The 18,625-nt window shown below is 43.0% G+C and overlaps 1 protein-coding gene across 4 annotated transcripts in view; it reads right to left on the reverse strand.

Moving 5' to 3' along the window:
- Nucleotides 1-18,625, reverse strand: part of itgb4 (integrin, beta 4) — a 151,704-nt gene that overhangs the window by 17,070 nt on the left and 116,009 nt on the right. For all 4 annotated transcript variants that reach the window (XM_041216920.1, XM_041216922.1, XM_041216921.1 and 1 more), the window contains exons 29-32: nt 18,426-18,603; nt 9,059-9,196; nt 8,432-8,614; nt 6,066-6,185 (exon numbers count right to left, since the gene is read on the reverse strand). In XM_041216920.1, coding sequence (XP_041072854.1) covers nt 6,066-6,185; nt 8,432-8,614; nt 9,059-9,196; nt 18,426-18,603 — 619 coding nt within the window. The remainder of the gene's footprint in view (nt 1-6,065; nt 6,186-8,431; nt 8,615-9,058; nt 9,197-18,425; nt 18,604-18,625) is intronic.

Genomic DNA, 18,625 nt, shown 5'->3' on the forward strand with positions numbered 1-18,625 from the left:
CCGCTGCAGTCCTTGTGGTGTGGATACACCCACAGTGCTGTTAGGGAGGGAATTCCAGGATTTCCAAGTCGGGATATTGTGGCTTGGAGGGGAACTTGCAGGTGGTGGTGTTCCCATGCGCCTGCTGACCTTGCCCTTCTAAGATGGTAGAGATTGTAGGTTTCGAAGATGCTGGCAAAGAAACCTCAACAACATCTGCCACCACTGGGACCTGAGGTGGAGCCTTCATCATCAGGAAGAAAAGTAAAGAAAGAGAGACCTCGCATTTATATAGCCCCTTTTACAGCCTCAGGACTTCCCAAAGCGCTTTAAGCCAATGAAGCACTTGTGAAGTGTAGTCACGGTTTAATGTAGGAAGTGCATGACATCTTAAACAAGGAGACAACGTAATCACTACACAAATCCCTGTAGTCTGGCAAAACATATCTGAATGATAGAGTAAGAGGCCTACAGAGAGGAGAAGGTATGATCACCACAGGGCATTGATTATTGAAATACATTCCTGGTAGCAAACTTTCACTTCACATTTTATTAAATGTTTTACAAATGTCTTGAGCTGGTAGCATCGAGGGAATAAAGTTACACGTATTATCAAGTATGTATTCAGAGGACAGGACCCACTTGAATCTCAAATTCTTTCAGGTGACCGATCCTGCTGGTTCCCCATTTTTCTCGACAGATGACATACATGGGTCTCCTGCACGTACCGTCTGCACCGTCAGGTAAAACAGTTGGAAGCTCCAAGGCAAGAGGGGTGGGAGTGCTCCTCTGGGCACCACAAGCAGAGTCTGGAAACCTGCAGTCCTGGGTTAGCCCACTCCTATACAGCTACAGGATCCTCGCAACAGTTTTCCCACCCTACTGACTTACCTTGCTGCCACTAGATCATCATCTGTCTCTCCTCTGGCTGGTTAGACAGTTGTTGCTTTCCACCTGAGACAGATGAGCAGCTGACTGGTGGCAGTTAAAGATTACCAACCAAGGCCCTTCATGTGGGATTGCCATCCAGGAGTTGAAGTCAGCACTTTCATCTCACACTTTTCATTCAGATGAGGATTCAGTTCCTACCTCCCAGAAATTCTGTATGTAGCTTACACTCTGTAAGCAGCAGTAGCAAGGATGAGGTGCAGCACTTGTATTTTCTCAATTAATACTAACTGACCACTGACTCTGTCTGCATGCATGAAGTGCTAACAGACTCTTGACCCTTTCTGCCCGCATCTCTATTCAGTTAATAGGTGTGTACTCAGCAAGGGCAGGAGGCTACTCAGGGGCAGAAGCTTTCTCAGACCCTGAGGAGATTTCCCAGAAACACAAGTATGTTAATGAAAGAAGCATTGTGAGATCTTCACCTTGACCTTCCCGTGGTTGGGGTGTAGCCCTCCTTCTCATGGTGTCTGAATACTCAGTGTCTTCGGAGAGGAGGCTCTCAATGTCTGAGGAAGCACGTGTCAGGGAAGAACTAGAGGAAAGGCGGGGTATCACTTCCACCGGTAGTTTCCACGTTACCTTCCGCCCATCGAAATCATCGCCCAGCAGTCGGACATGCTGCCATTTGGAGCCTTTCAGAACAAGTTAATGACTCGTGTTGGTATTTAGTGCCAGAAAACGGTTCAGCATCAGCCGAGCACGGCCACACCCACAAACCCTAACCTACCTATTTCTGATGGGAGGCACACAAGGATACAGCTTGAACAGAGGGAGGCAGCCTACCCACTACACAGGGCTGCATGCATGGCATGCATACATACATGTATCTACACACAACAAATGCATATAAACACCTGGGCACATGCATGTACAAACTTGCACCACATATGACCCAAAATATGCAGATTTATAAAGGATTTATATTCATTATGAGAGAGTTAAAGATGACTGAGGAAATTCCTTTACTTTACATCTATGGTAATATGTTGTCCATTTTCAAAAAGGACTAAACAAAACCAGGTAACTACTGATGCAGCAAAGGCAAATGCTGGAAATACTCAACAGGTCTGGCAGCATCTGTTGAGAGAGAAACAAAGAGAGATGAACGGTCATCAACCTGAAAAGTTAATAGTGCTTCTCTCTCCTCAGATGCTGCCAGACCTCCAATTGAGTTTCTGCAGCATTTTCTGTTTTTAGCTCAGATTTCCAGCATTCAAAGTCTTGCTTCACTATAGTGCATATTAATAATCAATTATCAGGAATTAAAGCTCAATAATCACTGCAATGACAAACAGCATAGATTCAGAACCTACTTAACCAGCCATCTTGGATTTTTTGAGACAGTGACACCCCAACTAGATTGTTTACTTCCAAAATCATGTGACAAAATTTTGCACCAAAGCCTACTATTTAAGCTTAAAGTTGTGGTGATTCAGGAGGTAATAAAACCAGGGATTGGGTAAGGAAATGGCTGACAGATGGAAAGTTGAAGGGAATTTTTTAGAGAGTTCTGTTGAATTAGAGCAAAGAGCTGAGTGGGGAGCCCCAAGCCTCAGTGTTTACACTGTTGTTTCAATAACTCTCAGATGCCCAATGCAAACTGATCAAGTTTATAGATGGCAACAAACTAGGAGTCAATTCTGCAGAACATACAGCACACAGACACCATAGATAGTGTGGAAGCAGCCAGGGATGAGATTGAAAGCGATCTCACGGGTTTTTACATGACTCAATTTCTAGGGTTCAATGGCTATGATGGGCAATTGGTCTATCCATCCATCACCATATCTGGTTGGACTGCATAAAACACAATGGGGTCCTACTCTCCATTGCTAAAAATGCTTACTGTTCCAGGATTATCCTGGAATGCAAGAATAACCCCTGACTTCACTTCTCTACCAAAACCGTCTTCTTAAACCACCCTCCCCTGCCTCCCCCTCCCTCACGTCCAATAACAAATGCAAGGAACTCACAAACTTTTTTTTTGTCACAAAGTTGAAGACCTTCCATTCAGCTACCTCTCGCATTTACTTTCTCCTAGCTCAGCGAGCCAAACTTTTTCTAGTGTTCCTAGCCCTAGCATTGAACTCCCGTCTTTCTCTGCATTCTATCCCATCTCCTATCAGGCTCTCTGAGCTCATCATATCAATAAATCCTATCTCTTGCTCCCTTGACCTTATTCCCACCACACTTTTGACCACACAACTTCCCATGCTAGTTGATGTTGTTAATGTTTCCCTCTCCTTAAGTATTGTCCCTTCCCCTTCAAATTGGACATCCTCACCCTTTCCTGAAGTTTTCATCTACCAACACCCTAAAATCTGGAAATCCCTCCCTAAACCTCTTGTTCACTCTGATCTCCTTTAAGGTACTCCTTAAACTCTACATTTCTGAATAGCTGTTGGTCATCTATCCTGGTATCTTATTCTGTGGCTCAGTCATGCATTTTAATTGATAACTTTCTGCGAGGTACCTTGGGAAGTTCTGCTATGTTAAAGCGCTATATAAATACAAGTAGTAGTAGTAGTAGTTGTTGTGTCCAATCCCTTTGCCATATCTAACAAAACAAACAAGGTGCTGAACCATATGGTCAAAACAGTAGTGTGCTAACCAGGGAAGGTCCTGATCAAACTGTCCGTGGCTCTGATCAGACCACCCCTTGAGTACTGTATCCATTTCTGGTCACCAAAATCCAAAGGAGATATTGAAGTGCCAGAAGTAATTCAAAGCAGAACCATGGCCCTAACCCTGAGTGTCAGAGGAATAAACTTCTCCGTTTCACCCTTGAAAGAAGGAAACTGAGAGGTGACCTTGTAGAAAACATAGTAAACAGCATAGGAAAAGTAAATACAAACATGATTTCAAACTAAAGCTATGAGAGCAGGATAGGCTCAAACTAGAACATTGCAAATTTAGGATTGACATTAGGAGGTTCAACATCAAACATAGAGTAGGGAGCCAACAAGATACAAGTCTTTAAAATAGAAAGATCATAAAGTTGAAAACAGCAAATAACTTAATTTTAACAATGAGCATAAGATCAGAGGAACAAGAACAAAAATAGCTGGAAAAATTCAGCTGATCTGACAACATTAGTTGGGGATCACACGCAGCAATGAGGACGATGCCAATAACTTTATCATCATCATCAACAATCCAATCTTCAACAGAAGCATCAGCATAAGCATCAGAATCATCGACAATATCATCAACAGATCATACAGCAAAATGTTCCAACACTTGGCGGGGTTGGGGGGTGCGGGAATGGGGTTGGTAGGATGGAAGCAGGTTAAGTAGTGAATGATAGATAATGTGGTAAGTTTTAAGGATGCTTTTGAGGGTAGAAGGGATACAGAAAGTTGGAGGAGTTTAAGAGAGAATTCCAACATGGTTAGGAGTTCTATCACCAGTAATAAAGCAGGAAATGTGGAGACACACATTAGACCATAGCTGGAAGAATGGAAGGACCAATCGGAGTCATAGAGCTGGAGGAATTTACAGCAGGGGAATGAAGCAAGACTGTGGAAGGTTTTATTGATAAGGGCAAGGATTTTGGAGTCAATGTGCTCAGAGTTAAGGGGAGGTGATGGCATAGTAGTATTGTCACTGGGTTAGTATTCCAGAGACCCAGATCTGGTTCACTAATGTGCTTTAGGGAAGGAAATCTGCTGTCCTCACCTGGTCTGCGACTCCAGGCCCACAGCAATGTGGTTGGGCAATAAATGCTGGCCTAGCCACCTACATCCCATAAACGAATTAAAAAGAAGATGGAGTGGGCTTTCATCATGTTCTTATGCAAAAGAAGCACTAAAAAAAAGGTATAAATCACAGACAGATCTAAAGGAGTTCTAAAATTGTTAACAACAGAAGACGGTCAAAGAACAGGTGGGTCTGTTGACGATAAATTGGATAAAATGCTCCAGACTGTCAGGCCCTGGACAGGGATATAGATTAGATTCTTCCCATCAGTTTTCACAAAAGACTGGAGACAAATCCCAGAGTAAATCAACTGAGCCCATGTAGAAGTTAATAAAGAATGTGTGAAATAGAAACAGAAGCATTAAACACACAAGGCTCCTGGGCGAGTTAGAATACAGCCTAGAACCCTTGATAGATTAGAGTTCTGGTGATGTTTTAGCTCCATTAGACTCACATCCAGAGTGGGGAAATTCTGGAGGGCTTTCTAAAACAAGCAATCAATGAAGATTCAAAAAGCAAAGATGTTATCGGGAGCAACTGGGTATGGGAGCAATGGATCGTGTCATTCAAATTTACAGGAATTCTAGGAGAGAGAAAGTGAGCTCATAGGGAGGGTAATTAATATTAGTTTATGTAGATTTTGAAAAGGCATTTGACAAAGTTCTTCCCATGACCATGAACGGTTGAGGCTCATGGAATAGATGGCAGTTGTTTAAGTGGATTGAGAATTGGTTTAGCATACACAATATAATAAGTGACCACGCTTCAAAAATGAATACCTAGAACATGAAATGCTTTGGGATGTCCTAAGAGAGGCGATTTTTAACAGCAGAAGAGGAAGATAAAGGAAGATGCTTATACTGAGAAACAGTACTGATTGGCATTCTCTGGGGATCTGTTCTGGGAGGTCTGATTCTCAAACTTTTTATGAATGATATAAGAATATGGAATCTGTAGCAATGATTAAATTTGCATAATGCTCAAACCTCTGTACACAAGTAATGAGTAGGAAAAGAGACCATTATCTTTGGAGAGATTTGGACCAATATATAAATGGAACTTAGATCTAACTGTTAGGATTCTAAATTGGAGAAATGCAATATATTAACAGTAAAATCTAACAATGAAGAATATCCCTGACATGTGAAAAAGGAGATGGATTTATTACTGCTTAAAGTAGGTGAGGTACAAATGCCAAGTGGTGGGGGATGTCCATGATAAAACAGTCATATATGGATTAGATTTGATGGGCTGAATGGCACTTCCCTTCTGTGGTTTTACTTATGCCCTTGTGCAGTTAAGGCCCCATTCTTGTCACTTCAAGTTCAATATTATTGATTAAAAAAATCAATCATCACCTCTTTGATGTAATGTGGTGGCAGTCAAGCCAGTGATTGTTGTTAAAGTACATAAGAGCTGGCAATGTAGAGTCATACCTGTGTCATCAGAAGTGCTGGGCCTGGGCGATCGCATTACATCTGAGCTGTACATCAGGAAATTCTCATACTCATCATGTGCCTCCGCATCAATAATGGGAACATCTGGGATGATAGGAACTGCAGATGGCACAGAGACACAATTAAATGCTGCACTCTGGCAGAAACATTCAATATTATGGTCAGTACTACAAGCTGTTAGAACAATTGCGCATTTTTTTCTTAAAAACAGACATGCTGGTAAACAGCTCTGAATCTTAAAAAGTATTTTCAGAGCTATCGGTGCCAGACAATTCTGTGCATAACATTACATAGCATCACATAGAATTACAACCCAGAAATAAGCCATTTGGCTCAACTGGCTCTATGCGGTATTTATTCTCCACATGAGCCTCCTCCCACCTTACTTCATTGCATTCTACAGCATAACCTTCTATACCTTTCTCCCTTCTGTACTGATCTATTGGTGTGAAGCTTCCAATCCTGAGGCATGTTTAAAAGTGGGAATCTGAGTTTGTCATTGGGCTGAAGATGCAGCCAGAAGGTTCTCAACTCTTAATGAGTTCTCATCTCATGCTTCCGATTCTCTTTCTCCTTTTCTCCCTATCTATGGAATTTGAAAGTTGTTTCTTGTAGCTCATCGTAAAAGACTATCCGATATCCGAATTAATAGTGAAAGGCCTGTATTAAAATGATAGGCCCTGTCATTTAAATAGAAGTCTTTTACAGGTGCCAAGAAGGCTGGCACAGCCACAACCTCTGTATAATCCCTTACTGCAGAGCCACGGAATGAATGCGCTAGCATGATGAGTACTCACTAAAGGGAGCTGGACAATTTCTGACTGTGGTGATATCCATATCTCTAGCAGGCAGGTGCATGCACATCTCTCAGACATTGGCACTTATTTAAAGGAGGAAAATTTCCTTGGAACTTCTTCTGCTGTGACATAGGCAGAAACTCCATTAGCATATATAAAGAGGGTTTCCACCAAACCGCTAAAGAGGGCACTAAAGAAATTCACACCCACAAATCAAATTTAAATGAAAAAGGACAATTAAAATAAAGTTTCACAAGTAGGATAACTAAAATTGTGAAAGCCTTTAGACAGCCTCAGAAGGAATCTCAACCCATCAGCGGCAAGTGCTGAATGGCAAAGAAACTGGGAAGATGCTGGCAAAAAGGATGGGAGTAGGTGCTCAAGGGGGAGGCATGACTTTGCAGGCAAGTAATGGAATAGTTCTACACCTGGTTGATGGATGCTGAAATCAAAGTGATGCTGCACAGATCATTGCAAAAACAGTGGTCCTCGGTCTTCTGTTCCACTCTGCAGTACCACCCCCTACAAGGAGGTGCACACTTTGTCATTGTTTATGCCAGCATATTCTGTATGGTAGCCATAGTGGTCCTTGCATCAGATGACACAGCTCTGCATTAGATTCTGAGAAGACAGCTACCAATTTTCAAGTGGATGCCAGGAGCTGAAGAATTGGTTGTGGTATCTTGGAAGATATGGTTAATCAACCTATGCTTGCTCCTGACCATCCTGGCATGACCTTACTCACACAGTACCATGTAGAGCAAATATACTGTGACTAGATTGCTTCCAAGGAAGTTTTCAACATTACTCAGTTGGACATTCACATTTCTTAATGGTGCCATTGAGGTCTATTGTTCCTGCTCCCTTTTGGCTTGAGAACTTCCAACTGCCCTCATTACTTGGCAACATGAAAGATATTTACCTCTTTCTGCAGATGTGAGCGTGCAGGTACAGAGGGTTGGGTGAAGAGCAGCTCATACAAACTACCAAGGGATCTCCTTCCAGAGATATAAGATGGGGGAGTTTCCACTGGGAAACCCATTGATATTAATAGGGGGATTCAGGAATAAATTATTTACATCATTTGATTATGAGAACCTAAGTGTTAACAAGGAAATAGATGTTAAAGCAGTTAAAATATCATTCATTTTATATTAGTGACCTTTCCATGACTTCCAGGCTACCAAATATTGCCTAGCAGCTTTAGATGGTCAATTGACATCCTACCAAACAATCTGCAGGGTGGCAGAACATAAGAACAGCTAGACACCTTTCAGCACCTCGAGTCTATTCCACTACTCAATTAGATCACAGTTGATCTGTATATTCCGTGCCTGCGCTACTTCCCAACTCCCATCTGTTAACATTAAAATGGGGTGCCTGCCAGTTTGAGGCAGATATTTCTATGCTGTTCCTGCCCACCATAAAAAGACACAGGGGTGGTAACCGTTGCAACCTCACAGGGAGAACTTCTGCACGTGTCCAGCATTGGATCATCACAGCCAGAGCATGTGGTAGGAAGATACGATTCGATGGTACTTCACTCACTAGACATTGGGCGTTTTGGCTGCGTGGAGAGGTTCATTGTGGCTTCACGGACAGGTCCCCAGCCAGCACCATTCTTGGCTCGCACCGTGTACCGATATGGCTGCTCTTCTTTCAGATTCTCGATCATTACCATCCTCTTCTTTGGTTTGTTGATTTTCACCACTTTTTTAGGTCCAATGGGTTCTGTCAGAACATGCACAGCAAACAAATCAATCAGAAACACAAACACTAGCCTGTCTTCTTGCTCAGGGGCATAGCAGATAGGAACTCTCAGTTAACATTGATAAAAGTGTGCAAAGCTCAGACCTACGCATCACTAAGTGCCTAGAAATTTGGACATGTATCCACTTTTGGGTATGTGCAGGGGGAGAGCACATCATCCATGTCCAGGATGGTGAGGCCTGAGCTTCTTCCCACTGATTTTGGACCTTGAGCAGAAACAGCTTTCCAGCTAAGTGGAGACCAAAACTGGATCACTGTTAGTGTTAGAGTGGTCCTTGGGTGAGTGAAGGCAGGGAGTGGGATGGAGGGGAGGTCGGTAGAAATGGGGGTCTCAGATAGACAGCCAATGAGAAAGAGCATGTAGCGATTTCTGTTCAGAGATCCTCTGCTTTGAGAGGTACTCACTATTCTCATCAGTCACCACTGCATATGTGACCTCATACTCAATGATCTCCCCGTTGGTTTCTGAAGGTTCGGCCCAGCTCAGTTGTGTCACTGTTGGTGAAATGACATTGAACGCCAATCGTCCAGGCTCATTTGGTACTAAGAGGAGAAAATAATATTAGTTTTCCTTATATTATATTGTGGGCATTGACAGAAAATTGCCTGTTGACAGATAATCTGCCCAAACAGATGATATTAACAGATCATCAGAAAAGCAGCCCATTCCAATACAAAATTCCAGGCTCAATACCACCAACACTCCGGCTGAAATACTATACATGGGAGATCCTCAATAGAAAGATAGGACATTTATGTTTCAGAAGAAGACCATTCAGCCCATCATAAAAAAGCTACCGAGCCTAATTCCACTTTCCAGCTCTTAGTCCATACCCCTGAAAGTTACAGCATTTTAAATGCATGACCTAGTGCTTTTTAAATATGATAAAGGCTCCTGTCTCTATCACTCTTTCAGGTAGTAAGTTTCAGACCACAGCCAGTCTCTGGGTGAAAAACCTTCTCCTCAATTCCCCTCTTATCCTTCTACCAATTACTTTAAATGTATGCCCCTTGGTTAATGGTTAATGACCTCTCAGCTAAGAAAAATGGGTCTTAGAGTCATAGACTATCCACCTTCCTATCCACTCTATCTAGACCCCTCATAATTTTATACACTTCAATTAAATCTCTCCTCAGCCTCCTCTGCTCCAAAAAAAGCAACACCAGCCTACCTAATCTTTGCGCGGAGATAAGTAGGCATACACTCCAAGGTCTCTCTGTTCTTCTACATCTGTTCCTCTACACTTCTCAGTATTTGTGTATCCATTGCCTTGTTTGTCCTCCTTAAATACATTACCTCACACTTCTCCAGATTAAATTCCATTTGCTAATTTTCTGACCAGTGCATTGACATCTTCCTCACTCTGAACCACACTGCCATTTTTTGTATTATTTATAAACCTTTTAATCACATGCCCCACGTTTAAGTCTAAACTGATTTAGACCACAGAAACAAAGTACCCAGTACTGAGGCCAGCAGAACCCCACTGGAAATAGCCCTCCATTCACATAAAACATTCATCGACCATTGCCTTTTGCTTCTAGCCACTGAGCGAATGTTGGATCCAACTTGCCAGTTTTCCTAGGATACTATGGGCTCTTGCTTTCCAACCAGTCTGCCATGTGAGACCTTGTCAAAGGTGAAATTACAATACAGGTCTGCATGCATGCTAAACAGCAGAAACAGCAATTGAAAAAGCTAAGTGATCCCACAATCAATGGATCATATCAAAGTTCTGCTATCCTGCACATCCAGTAATGAATGGTGTTGGCAATAAACAGCTAACTGGAGGAGGACACTCTACGAACATTGTTATCCTCGATGGCAGAGCCTAGCACATATGTGCAAATGACAAGGCTGAAGCATTTGCAACCATTTTTAGACAGAAGTATTGAGTGGATGATCTATCTCAGCCTTCTCCTGAGGTCTCCAATATCACAGCTGCCAGCCTTCAGCCAATTCGATTTACTCCATTTGATGTCAAGAAACAGCTAAAGGAACTGGATATAGAAAAGGCCCTGACAATATCCTGGCAGTAGTACTGAAGACTTGTGCTCCAGAACTAGCCATGCTTCTAGTCAAGCTGTTCCAGTACAGCTACAACATTGGCATCTACCCAGCAATGTGACAATCCACAGAAAGCAGGTAAATCCACTCTGGCCAAGAGGTGCATGGTCAGTGAGGGGAGACTTCGGCCTGAGTGAGACAGAGACTGAGTGAGCATATTTGGTACAAAGTGGGAGTTCAGTGCATGGGGGGAAAGAGGTGCTTTAGGTAAGGTTTACTGCAAGAAGTAAAGCGCGTTGAGTGGGGAGTTTGGTGAAGGATGGGGAGGAGGTACTTTTCCTCTACTCTTTTTCAGCCTCCAGTATTTGATTTCCACTTTGGTGCAGCAGAAGGAGCAGGTAAATCAGTAACTGGTATTATTAGTTGTATCAGTTTTGTAAGTACTGTATTGTTTTATCAGTATTGTAAAGTTTACTGGCAGTGCCAAAACCTATTGAGAAGTGTAAACTTTATTAATTATAATTAATTAGCAATTATTTGATTGCAAGTGAGGCAGGTAAGGGGACCCAGAGGCCAGGAGTGCAGGAGCCTCAGCCCTTGCAATTTTCCGATGGGTTAGAGGTTTCTCAGCTTGTTTGGATCAAAGTGGGGGCATCAGGGTGGATGAGCTAAATGGCCATGGTACTGTGGCACAGGAAGCCATTCAAGTGCAGGGGAGGGAGTTACAAGGAATGTACTGGCAATAGGAGACAGTAGGGTCAGAGGGATTGACACTGTTTCCTGCAGCAAAGAGCGTGAGTCCAGATGACTGTGTTGCCTGCCTGGTGCCAGGGTTTGGGACAGCTGCTCAGGGCTGAAGAGGAACTTACAGTGGGAGGGGGAGGACCCAGTTATCGTGATCCATGTTGGTGCCAATGACATTGGCAGGACAAAGAAGGATGCTCTGCATAGTCAGTATGAGGAGCTTGGCATCAAATTAAGAAGCCGAATCTCAAAGGTTATAATCTCTATTATTACCTGAGCCATGTGAAAATTGGCATAGAACAATTCAGATTAGAGAGATGAAAGCATGGCTCAAAGCCTGGTGTGAGAGAAGTGGGTTCCAGTTTGTGGGGCACTGGCACCTTTACTGGGGAAAATGGGACCTGTACTGTTGGGACAGTCTACACCTGAACCATGCTGGGACCGGTGTTCTTGCAAGCTGCATAACCCAGGAAGTAGAGAGGGTTTTAAACTAAGTAGTGGGGGCAAGGGTACAAATTTAGGAAGATGTGATAAATCATAGAGTAGAGACAAGGCAAAAGAGAAAGGTATTATTATAGGAAATGAAAGCAGACATGACAGGAAGGGATAGAGAGTACACATTTAACAGTAAATCAACAGATGAGACTAGAGGTTATAAAAAGAATAAAAGGATAAAACTAAAGGCTCTGTATCTGAATGCATGAAGCAGTCGACTCAAAACAGATAAACTGAGAGTGAACATAGAGATAAATAATTATGATTTGATAGCCATTACAGAGACATGGCTGCATGAGAACATGGATTGGGACCTGAATATTAAAGGGTATAGGACATTTAGGAAGGACAGGAAGCGAGGAAAAGGTGGAGGGGTGGTCCTAGTAGTTAATGATGTTATTAGCACAATAGAGAGGGATGGCCGAAGTTCAGGAAACCAGGATGTGGAAACGGTTTGGGTAGAGATGAGAAATGATAAAGGCAAAAAGTCACTTATGGGAGTTGTGTACAGACCCCCGAATAGTAACCACATGTTAGAATGGAGCATAAAGGAAGAAATAAAGGAAGCTTGTCAGAAAGGCATGGTGATAATCATGGGAGATTTTAATCTACATATAGACTGGGAAAGTCAGATGGACAAAGGTAGCCTAGGTGAGGAATACACAGAATGTTTCCGGGATAGTTTCTTAGAACAGCATGTTCTGGAGTCAACCAGAGATCAAACAATACTAGACCTGGTATTGTGCAATGAGATGGGATTAATTAATAATCTTATAGTGAAGGCGGCCCTAAGTAGCAGCGACCATAATATGCTTGAATTTTATATTCAGTTTGAGGGAGAGAGGAGTGGGTCCGAGGCTATGTTTGTTAAACTTAAATAAGGGCAATTATGAGGGCATTAAAGCAGAGCTGGCTAAAGTGAATTGGCAAATTAGGTTAAGGGATATGTCAATAGAGATGCAGTGGCAAACATTTAAGGGGATATTTCAGAATACACAGAATAGATACATTCCAATGAGTAAGAAAAAGTCCAATCCATGGTTAACTAGAAAGGTTAAAGATAGTGTCAAACTTAAAGAAAAAGTATATAATTGTGCAAAGATAGGTGAAAGACCAAAAGGTTGGATAGAATATAAGGAACAGCAAAGGATGACTAAAAGTTAATAAGTAGGGAAAAATTAGAATATGAGAGAATGCTAGCCAGAAATATAAAAACAGATAGTAAGAGTTTCTATAAATATTTTAAAAAGAAACAAGTTAACAAAGTGAGCGTTGGTCCTATAGAAAGTGAGTCTAGAGAATTGATAATGGAAAACAAGGAAATAGCAGATGAATTGAACAAGTATTTTGTACCAGTCTTCGCTATGGAGGATAAAAGTAACATCCGAGAAGCAGCTATAAATCAAGAAATGGAAGAGAGGGAGGAACTCAGGAAAATTACAGTCACCACAGAAGTGATACTGAGTAAATTGTTGGAGCTGTGGGCTGACAAATGCCCGAGTCCTGATGGACTTTATCCTAGCGTCTTAAAAGAAGTGGCTAGTGAGATAGTTGATGCATTAGTTTTAATTTTCTGAAATTCTCTAGATTCGGAGAAGGTACCATTAAATTGGAAGATAGCATATATAACTCCTTGATTCAAAAAGGGAGGGAGACAGAAATCAGGAAGCTCCACAGAAGCTTAACATCTGTCATAGGGAAAATATTATAAGCTATTATTAAAGAAGTTGTAGCAGGGCACTTGGATAAGTCCAAGGTAACCAGGCAGAGTCAACATGGGTTTGTGAAAGGGAAATCCTGTTTAACCAACTTATTGGTGTTCTTTGAAAAAGTAACATGTACTGTGGATAAAGGGGGCCCGGGGGATGTACTGTACTTAGATTGTCAGATAGCATTTGATAAAGTGCCACATCAAAGGTTATTGAAGAAAATAAAAACTCATGGTATAGGGGGTAACATATTGGCATGGATAGAAGATTGGCTAGCTAACAGGAAGCACAGAGGTAGCATAAATGGGTCTTTTTCGGGTTGGCAAGATGTAACATGTGGTATGCCATAGAAATCAGTGCTGGGCCCTTAACTGTTTACAATTTATATAAATGATTTGGATGAAGAGATGGATGGGATGGTTGCCAAATTTGTTGATGACACAAAGATAGGTAGGAAAATAATTTGTGAAGAGGACTACAAAAAGATATAGATATAGTGAGTGGGCAAAGATCTGGCAAATGGAGTATAATGTGGGGAAATGTGAAATTGTCAATTTTGGCAAGAAGAATAAAGAGAGGCATATTATCTAAATGGTGAGAGATTGCAGAGCTCTGAGATGCAGAGGGATATGGGTGTCTTAGTGCATGAATCGCAAAAGGTTAGCGTGCAGGTACAACAAGTAAATAGGAAAGCTAATAGAATGTTATCATTTATTGTGAGGGAAATTGAATACAAAAGTCAGGAGATTATGCTTCAGTTATATATAGCACTAGTGAGACCACATCTGGAGTACTGTGTACAGTATTGGTCGCCGTATTTAAGGAATGATGCAAATGTGTTGGAAGCAGTTCAGTTCTAGCCAATACCTGGAATGGGCGGGTCGTCTTATAAGGAAAGGTTGGATAGGCTAGGCTTGTATCCGCTGGAGTTTAGAAGAGTAAGGGGCGACTTGATTGAACATGTAAGATCCTGAGGGGACTTGACAGGGTGGATGTGGAGAGGATGTTCCCTCATGTGGGAGAATCTAGGGGTCGCTGTTTAAAAATAAGGGGTTGCCCACTTAAACTGGAAACTAGGCAAAATTTTTTCTCTCAGAGGGTTGAGAGCCTTTGGAACTGTCTTCTTGAAAAGGCAGTGGAAGCAGAGTGTTTGAATATTTTTATGGCAGAGGTAGGTAGATTCTTGGTAAGCAAGAGGGTGATAGGTTATTGGGGGTAGGCGGGATACAGATTTGGGGTCACTATCTGATCAGCCATGGTGGAGCAGGCTTCAGGGGCTGAATGGCCTACTGCTCCTTGTTCATATGTTCATATGTCCATAAATCTATCCTCTATCTTCAGAAAAGCAATGGAAGGTGTCAAACTATCAAACAGCGTTTCCTCAACTATAACCTGCTCACCAATGCACAGTTTGAGTTTTGCCAGACTTGGCTTCAGACTTCATTACAACCTTGGTCTAAACATGGCAAACAGCTGAATTCAAGGGGTGAGATGAGAGTGACTGCCCTTGACATGAGTGTAGCATTAAAGAACTCTAGTGTGTTACAATTCTAGTTTATCTACATAATTTTAATGTAATCTAGAAAGGCAGAACTGAAGTCAATGGGAATCATTAGGGAAATGTTTCACAGGCTTGAGTCATACCTAGCACAAAGGAAGATAATTGTGGTTGTGGGCAATCATTTCAGCTCCAGGATATCACTGCAGGCGCTCCTCAGGGTATTGTCCTAGGCCCAACCATCTTCAGTTGCTTCATCAATGACCTTCTCTTCAACATATGGTCAGTAGTGAGAATGTGTGCTGAAGATTGCAGCGTTTGCAACTCCTCAGATATTAAAACAGTCCGTGCCTATATGCAGCAAGACCTGGACAACATTCAGCTTAAGCTGGTAAATGGCACCTCTCCTTGACATTCAATGGCATTACCAACACTGAATCCCCCCACTATCAACATTCTGGGAGTTTAACATTGATCAGAAACTGAACTGGGTCAGTCAAATATTGTGACTACACGAGCAGGTCAGAGGCTGGGAATTCTACGGAGAGTAATTCACTTCCTGACTCCCCAAAGCCTGTCCACTATCTACAAGGTACATGTCAGGGGTGTGATAGAGTAGTCTCCACTTGGCTAGAAGAGTGCAGCTCCAACAACAGCCCACCAAGCTTGATACCTTCCAGGACAAAGCAGCCTGCTTGGTCTCTACCCCATCTATCACCTTAAATATTTGCTCCCTCCACCACAGATGAGCTCAAAAACTCAAGGCTTTTTTGACAGCACCTTCCAAACACGTGGCCTCTACCACCTAGAAGAACAAGGACAGTAGACACATGGGAATGTCATTACCTGCAAGTTCTCCTCTAAATCACACACCATCTTGATGTGCAACTGTATTGCTGTTCCTTCATCGTTCCTGGGTCAAAATCCTGGAACTCCCTCCTTAACAGTATATTGGGTGTGCCTACATCACATGGACTACAGTAATTCAAAAGGCAGCTCACCAGTTTCTCAAGGGTAATTAAGGATGGGTGATAAATGCTGGCCTATTACCAGTGACTCTCACTTTCCATGAATAAATAAAATAAAAATAGGATCCCAATTACAAAGCAAGAGTTGCCAAGGCAGATTGGTTTCCAGACTGTGACCTAAGCAGCTGAAAGCGCAACCAACATTGGTAGACAGAGGCAACAAAGAGGTTGAGGATGGCTTTTTGAGGTGGTGATGCCAATTATTTTGAAAGGAAATATACAATAGCTGGGGAGGAAAAACTATTTATAATGGGCGGGCGGGATAGTTAGAGGATTCCCACTGGGAGGTGGGGCGGATGAACATGCGCAATTTTCCACTTTTGAGTTCATATATTATGCATCCGCGAGTAGCTCGGCGAATTTCAATGTGGGCAGGCAGGAAGTCGTCCACCTCGCCATTACCTCATGGAGTCGAAGGTCCTGGTGCCATAGTTAAACAGCGCCCAGACATACATTCACTCATGGTAGGCCAGGAGCTAAGGTTTACTCCTCCAGAGTCCTTGCGGCTGCAGCTCGTACTGGAGAAATTTGCAGATGTGAACAACCACATCCCAGGACATATGAGGGCACCTCTGGCATTGCCTTTCACTCACCTTTAGCTAAGAGCAGCACAGGCAATACACCCATGTCAGGCCAGTGCTCGCTGTCGTATGGTCCATGTTCACCAGTCTCTTAACCTTATAGAGGCGCCACTGTCCCTGCCCTCATCCTTGGTCCTCATAGCCCTGTGCCAACCAGCACTGGGCCCTTTTCCTCCTCATGTGGATGAGAGCCATTATCAATGCCTGCAGTCTACGTCATCAACACTTTAGTGTGGATGTTTGAACAAATTGAAGCTATACATGAAGTGAACATGTCCTCTACAGGTTTCCCTCCATCTCAAAGCCAGCAGAGCCTTCGTCTAAACATGGCATCCCCACCCCACTCCTTCCAGGTAAAGGATATTCTGGAGGACCAGAGATGGGTGAACCTCCCATTCACACATGAATACATGTGAGACATTGCTTTTTGACCAGGGTGATGGAGTCATTTGCAAGAAGCCTCATGTGGAGAGTTTTCTGCTTGTCTCCACTACCCTCGAAAATCCCTGGCAGAATAGAATTCTAACCACATGATTCCTTGTCAGCCAATACCATTTGCCCATGAGGATGGAGGTTTGGAATCAGGAGTTGGCTGTCCTCCACCAGCCATGCCCCTTAGAGGCATTCCACCTCCCTCCCTCCCTTTATTCCTGCCTATGACTTCAGCCAATGGAAATGACACAGAATGAACAGCAGCTCCACATCTTGCCGGGTTCTCAATGTTGAGACCCAGGAGTTGAGTACAAACCTGGTGCACTCTGGACTTCACCATTGAGACAACACAACTGAGCATCTTTGACATTTAGTTGCCTCATAGTTATTAGGGTGTCCCTTTAGTCAGCTACTTGTGCTGATCATGAATTCCACCCACCTGAGAAGACCCACTTCAAGGGGCCTCACTGACTAACTGCATTGTCAAGGTCGGTTTGGAAAAATGATGCTCGTCACTTTTCAAACTTGCTCCACCGCCTTCTACCCTCCCCCTGTTACCCACCAATTTCCCCCCATCACCTTGGCTCAGCCAATATCACCACTCCTCTCCCCGCAGTGAGCCTTGAACCTCCACCCATTATCCTGGACCCTATCACGATCCACTTCCATATGCTTTCCCTCCCCTCAGAGCTGACACCCGTTACCATCCCCATGCCCACCCTGACCGTGCCCCCTCCCATTATCCAAGCCACCTGTCTTGCTACACAAACACAGGGTGGCCTTTGGAGAAGGAGCAGTAACTCCATTGTAGGGAGACCTGTTACATCACATGTCAGGGGTCCTGTCCTGCCCCTACCAGGTCAATGTGGAAACTCCCATAAACTCAATCATCACCTGCCCCCTGCAGAACCCCTGTGTGATCTCCATTTGGGTAGTAAATAAGAGCTGTGTCAAAACCTAATTTTACCTTTTGGACGAGATGTTACACCTATCTCCTATCTGCCCTCTTAGGTGCCATGGAAGATCCCTTGGTCGCTATTTGGAAAAAGAGCAGGGTCCTGGCCAATATTTATTCCTCAACCAATATCACTAAAATAGATTAACTGGCTATTATCACATTGCTGTTTGTGGGAGCATAGTTGGCTGCTGCATTTCCTGCACTACAACAGTGGCTACATTTCATTGGCTTCAAAGCACTTTAAAATGTCCTGAGATCATGAAATGTGCTGTAGAAATGCAAGCTCTTTCTTTTTTAATGCTGTTCAGAAGCAACTTACAGTCTTCCGGTGTGCGACACCTAACAATCTCGGAGCAGGGACCAGCACCTAGTGCATTGTAGGCAAAGACGTTCATCTCGTAGTCACAGTATGGGTAGAGATTGGGGAGATCAGCAGAGGGCGCAGTTGTGTTTATGACCTGAGAAGAATTCTCATCCCCTTCAATCCAATAGGTCACCTGTGCAAGAAAGAGTCCTAGT

The sequence above is a fragment of the Carcharodon carcharias genome, chromosome 22 (assembly GCF_017639515.1).
Source record: "Carcharodon carcharias isolate sCarCar2 chromosome 22, sCarCar2.pri, whole genome shotgun sequence".
NCBI lineage: Eukaryota > Metazoa > Chordata > Chondrichthyes > Lamniformes > Lamnidae > Carcharodon > Carcharodon carcharias.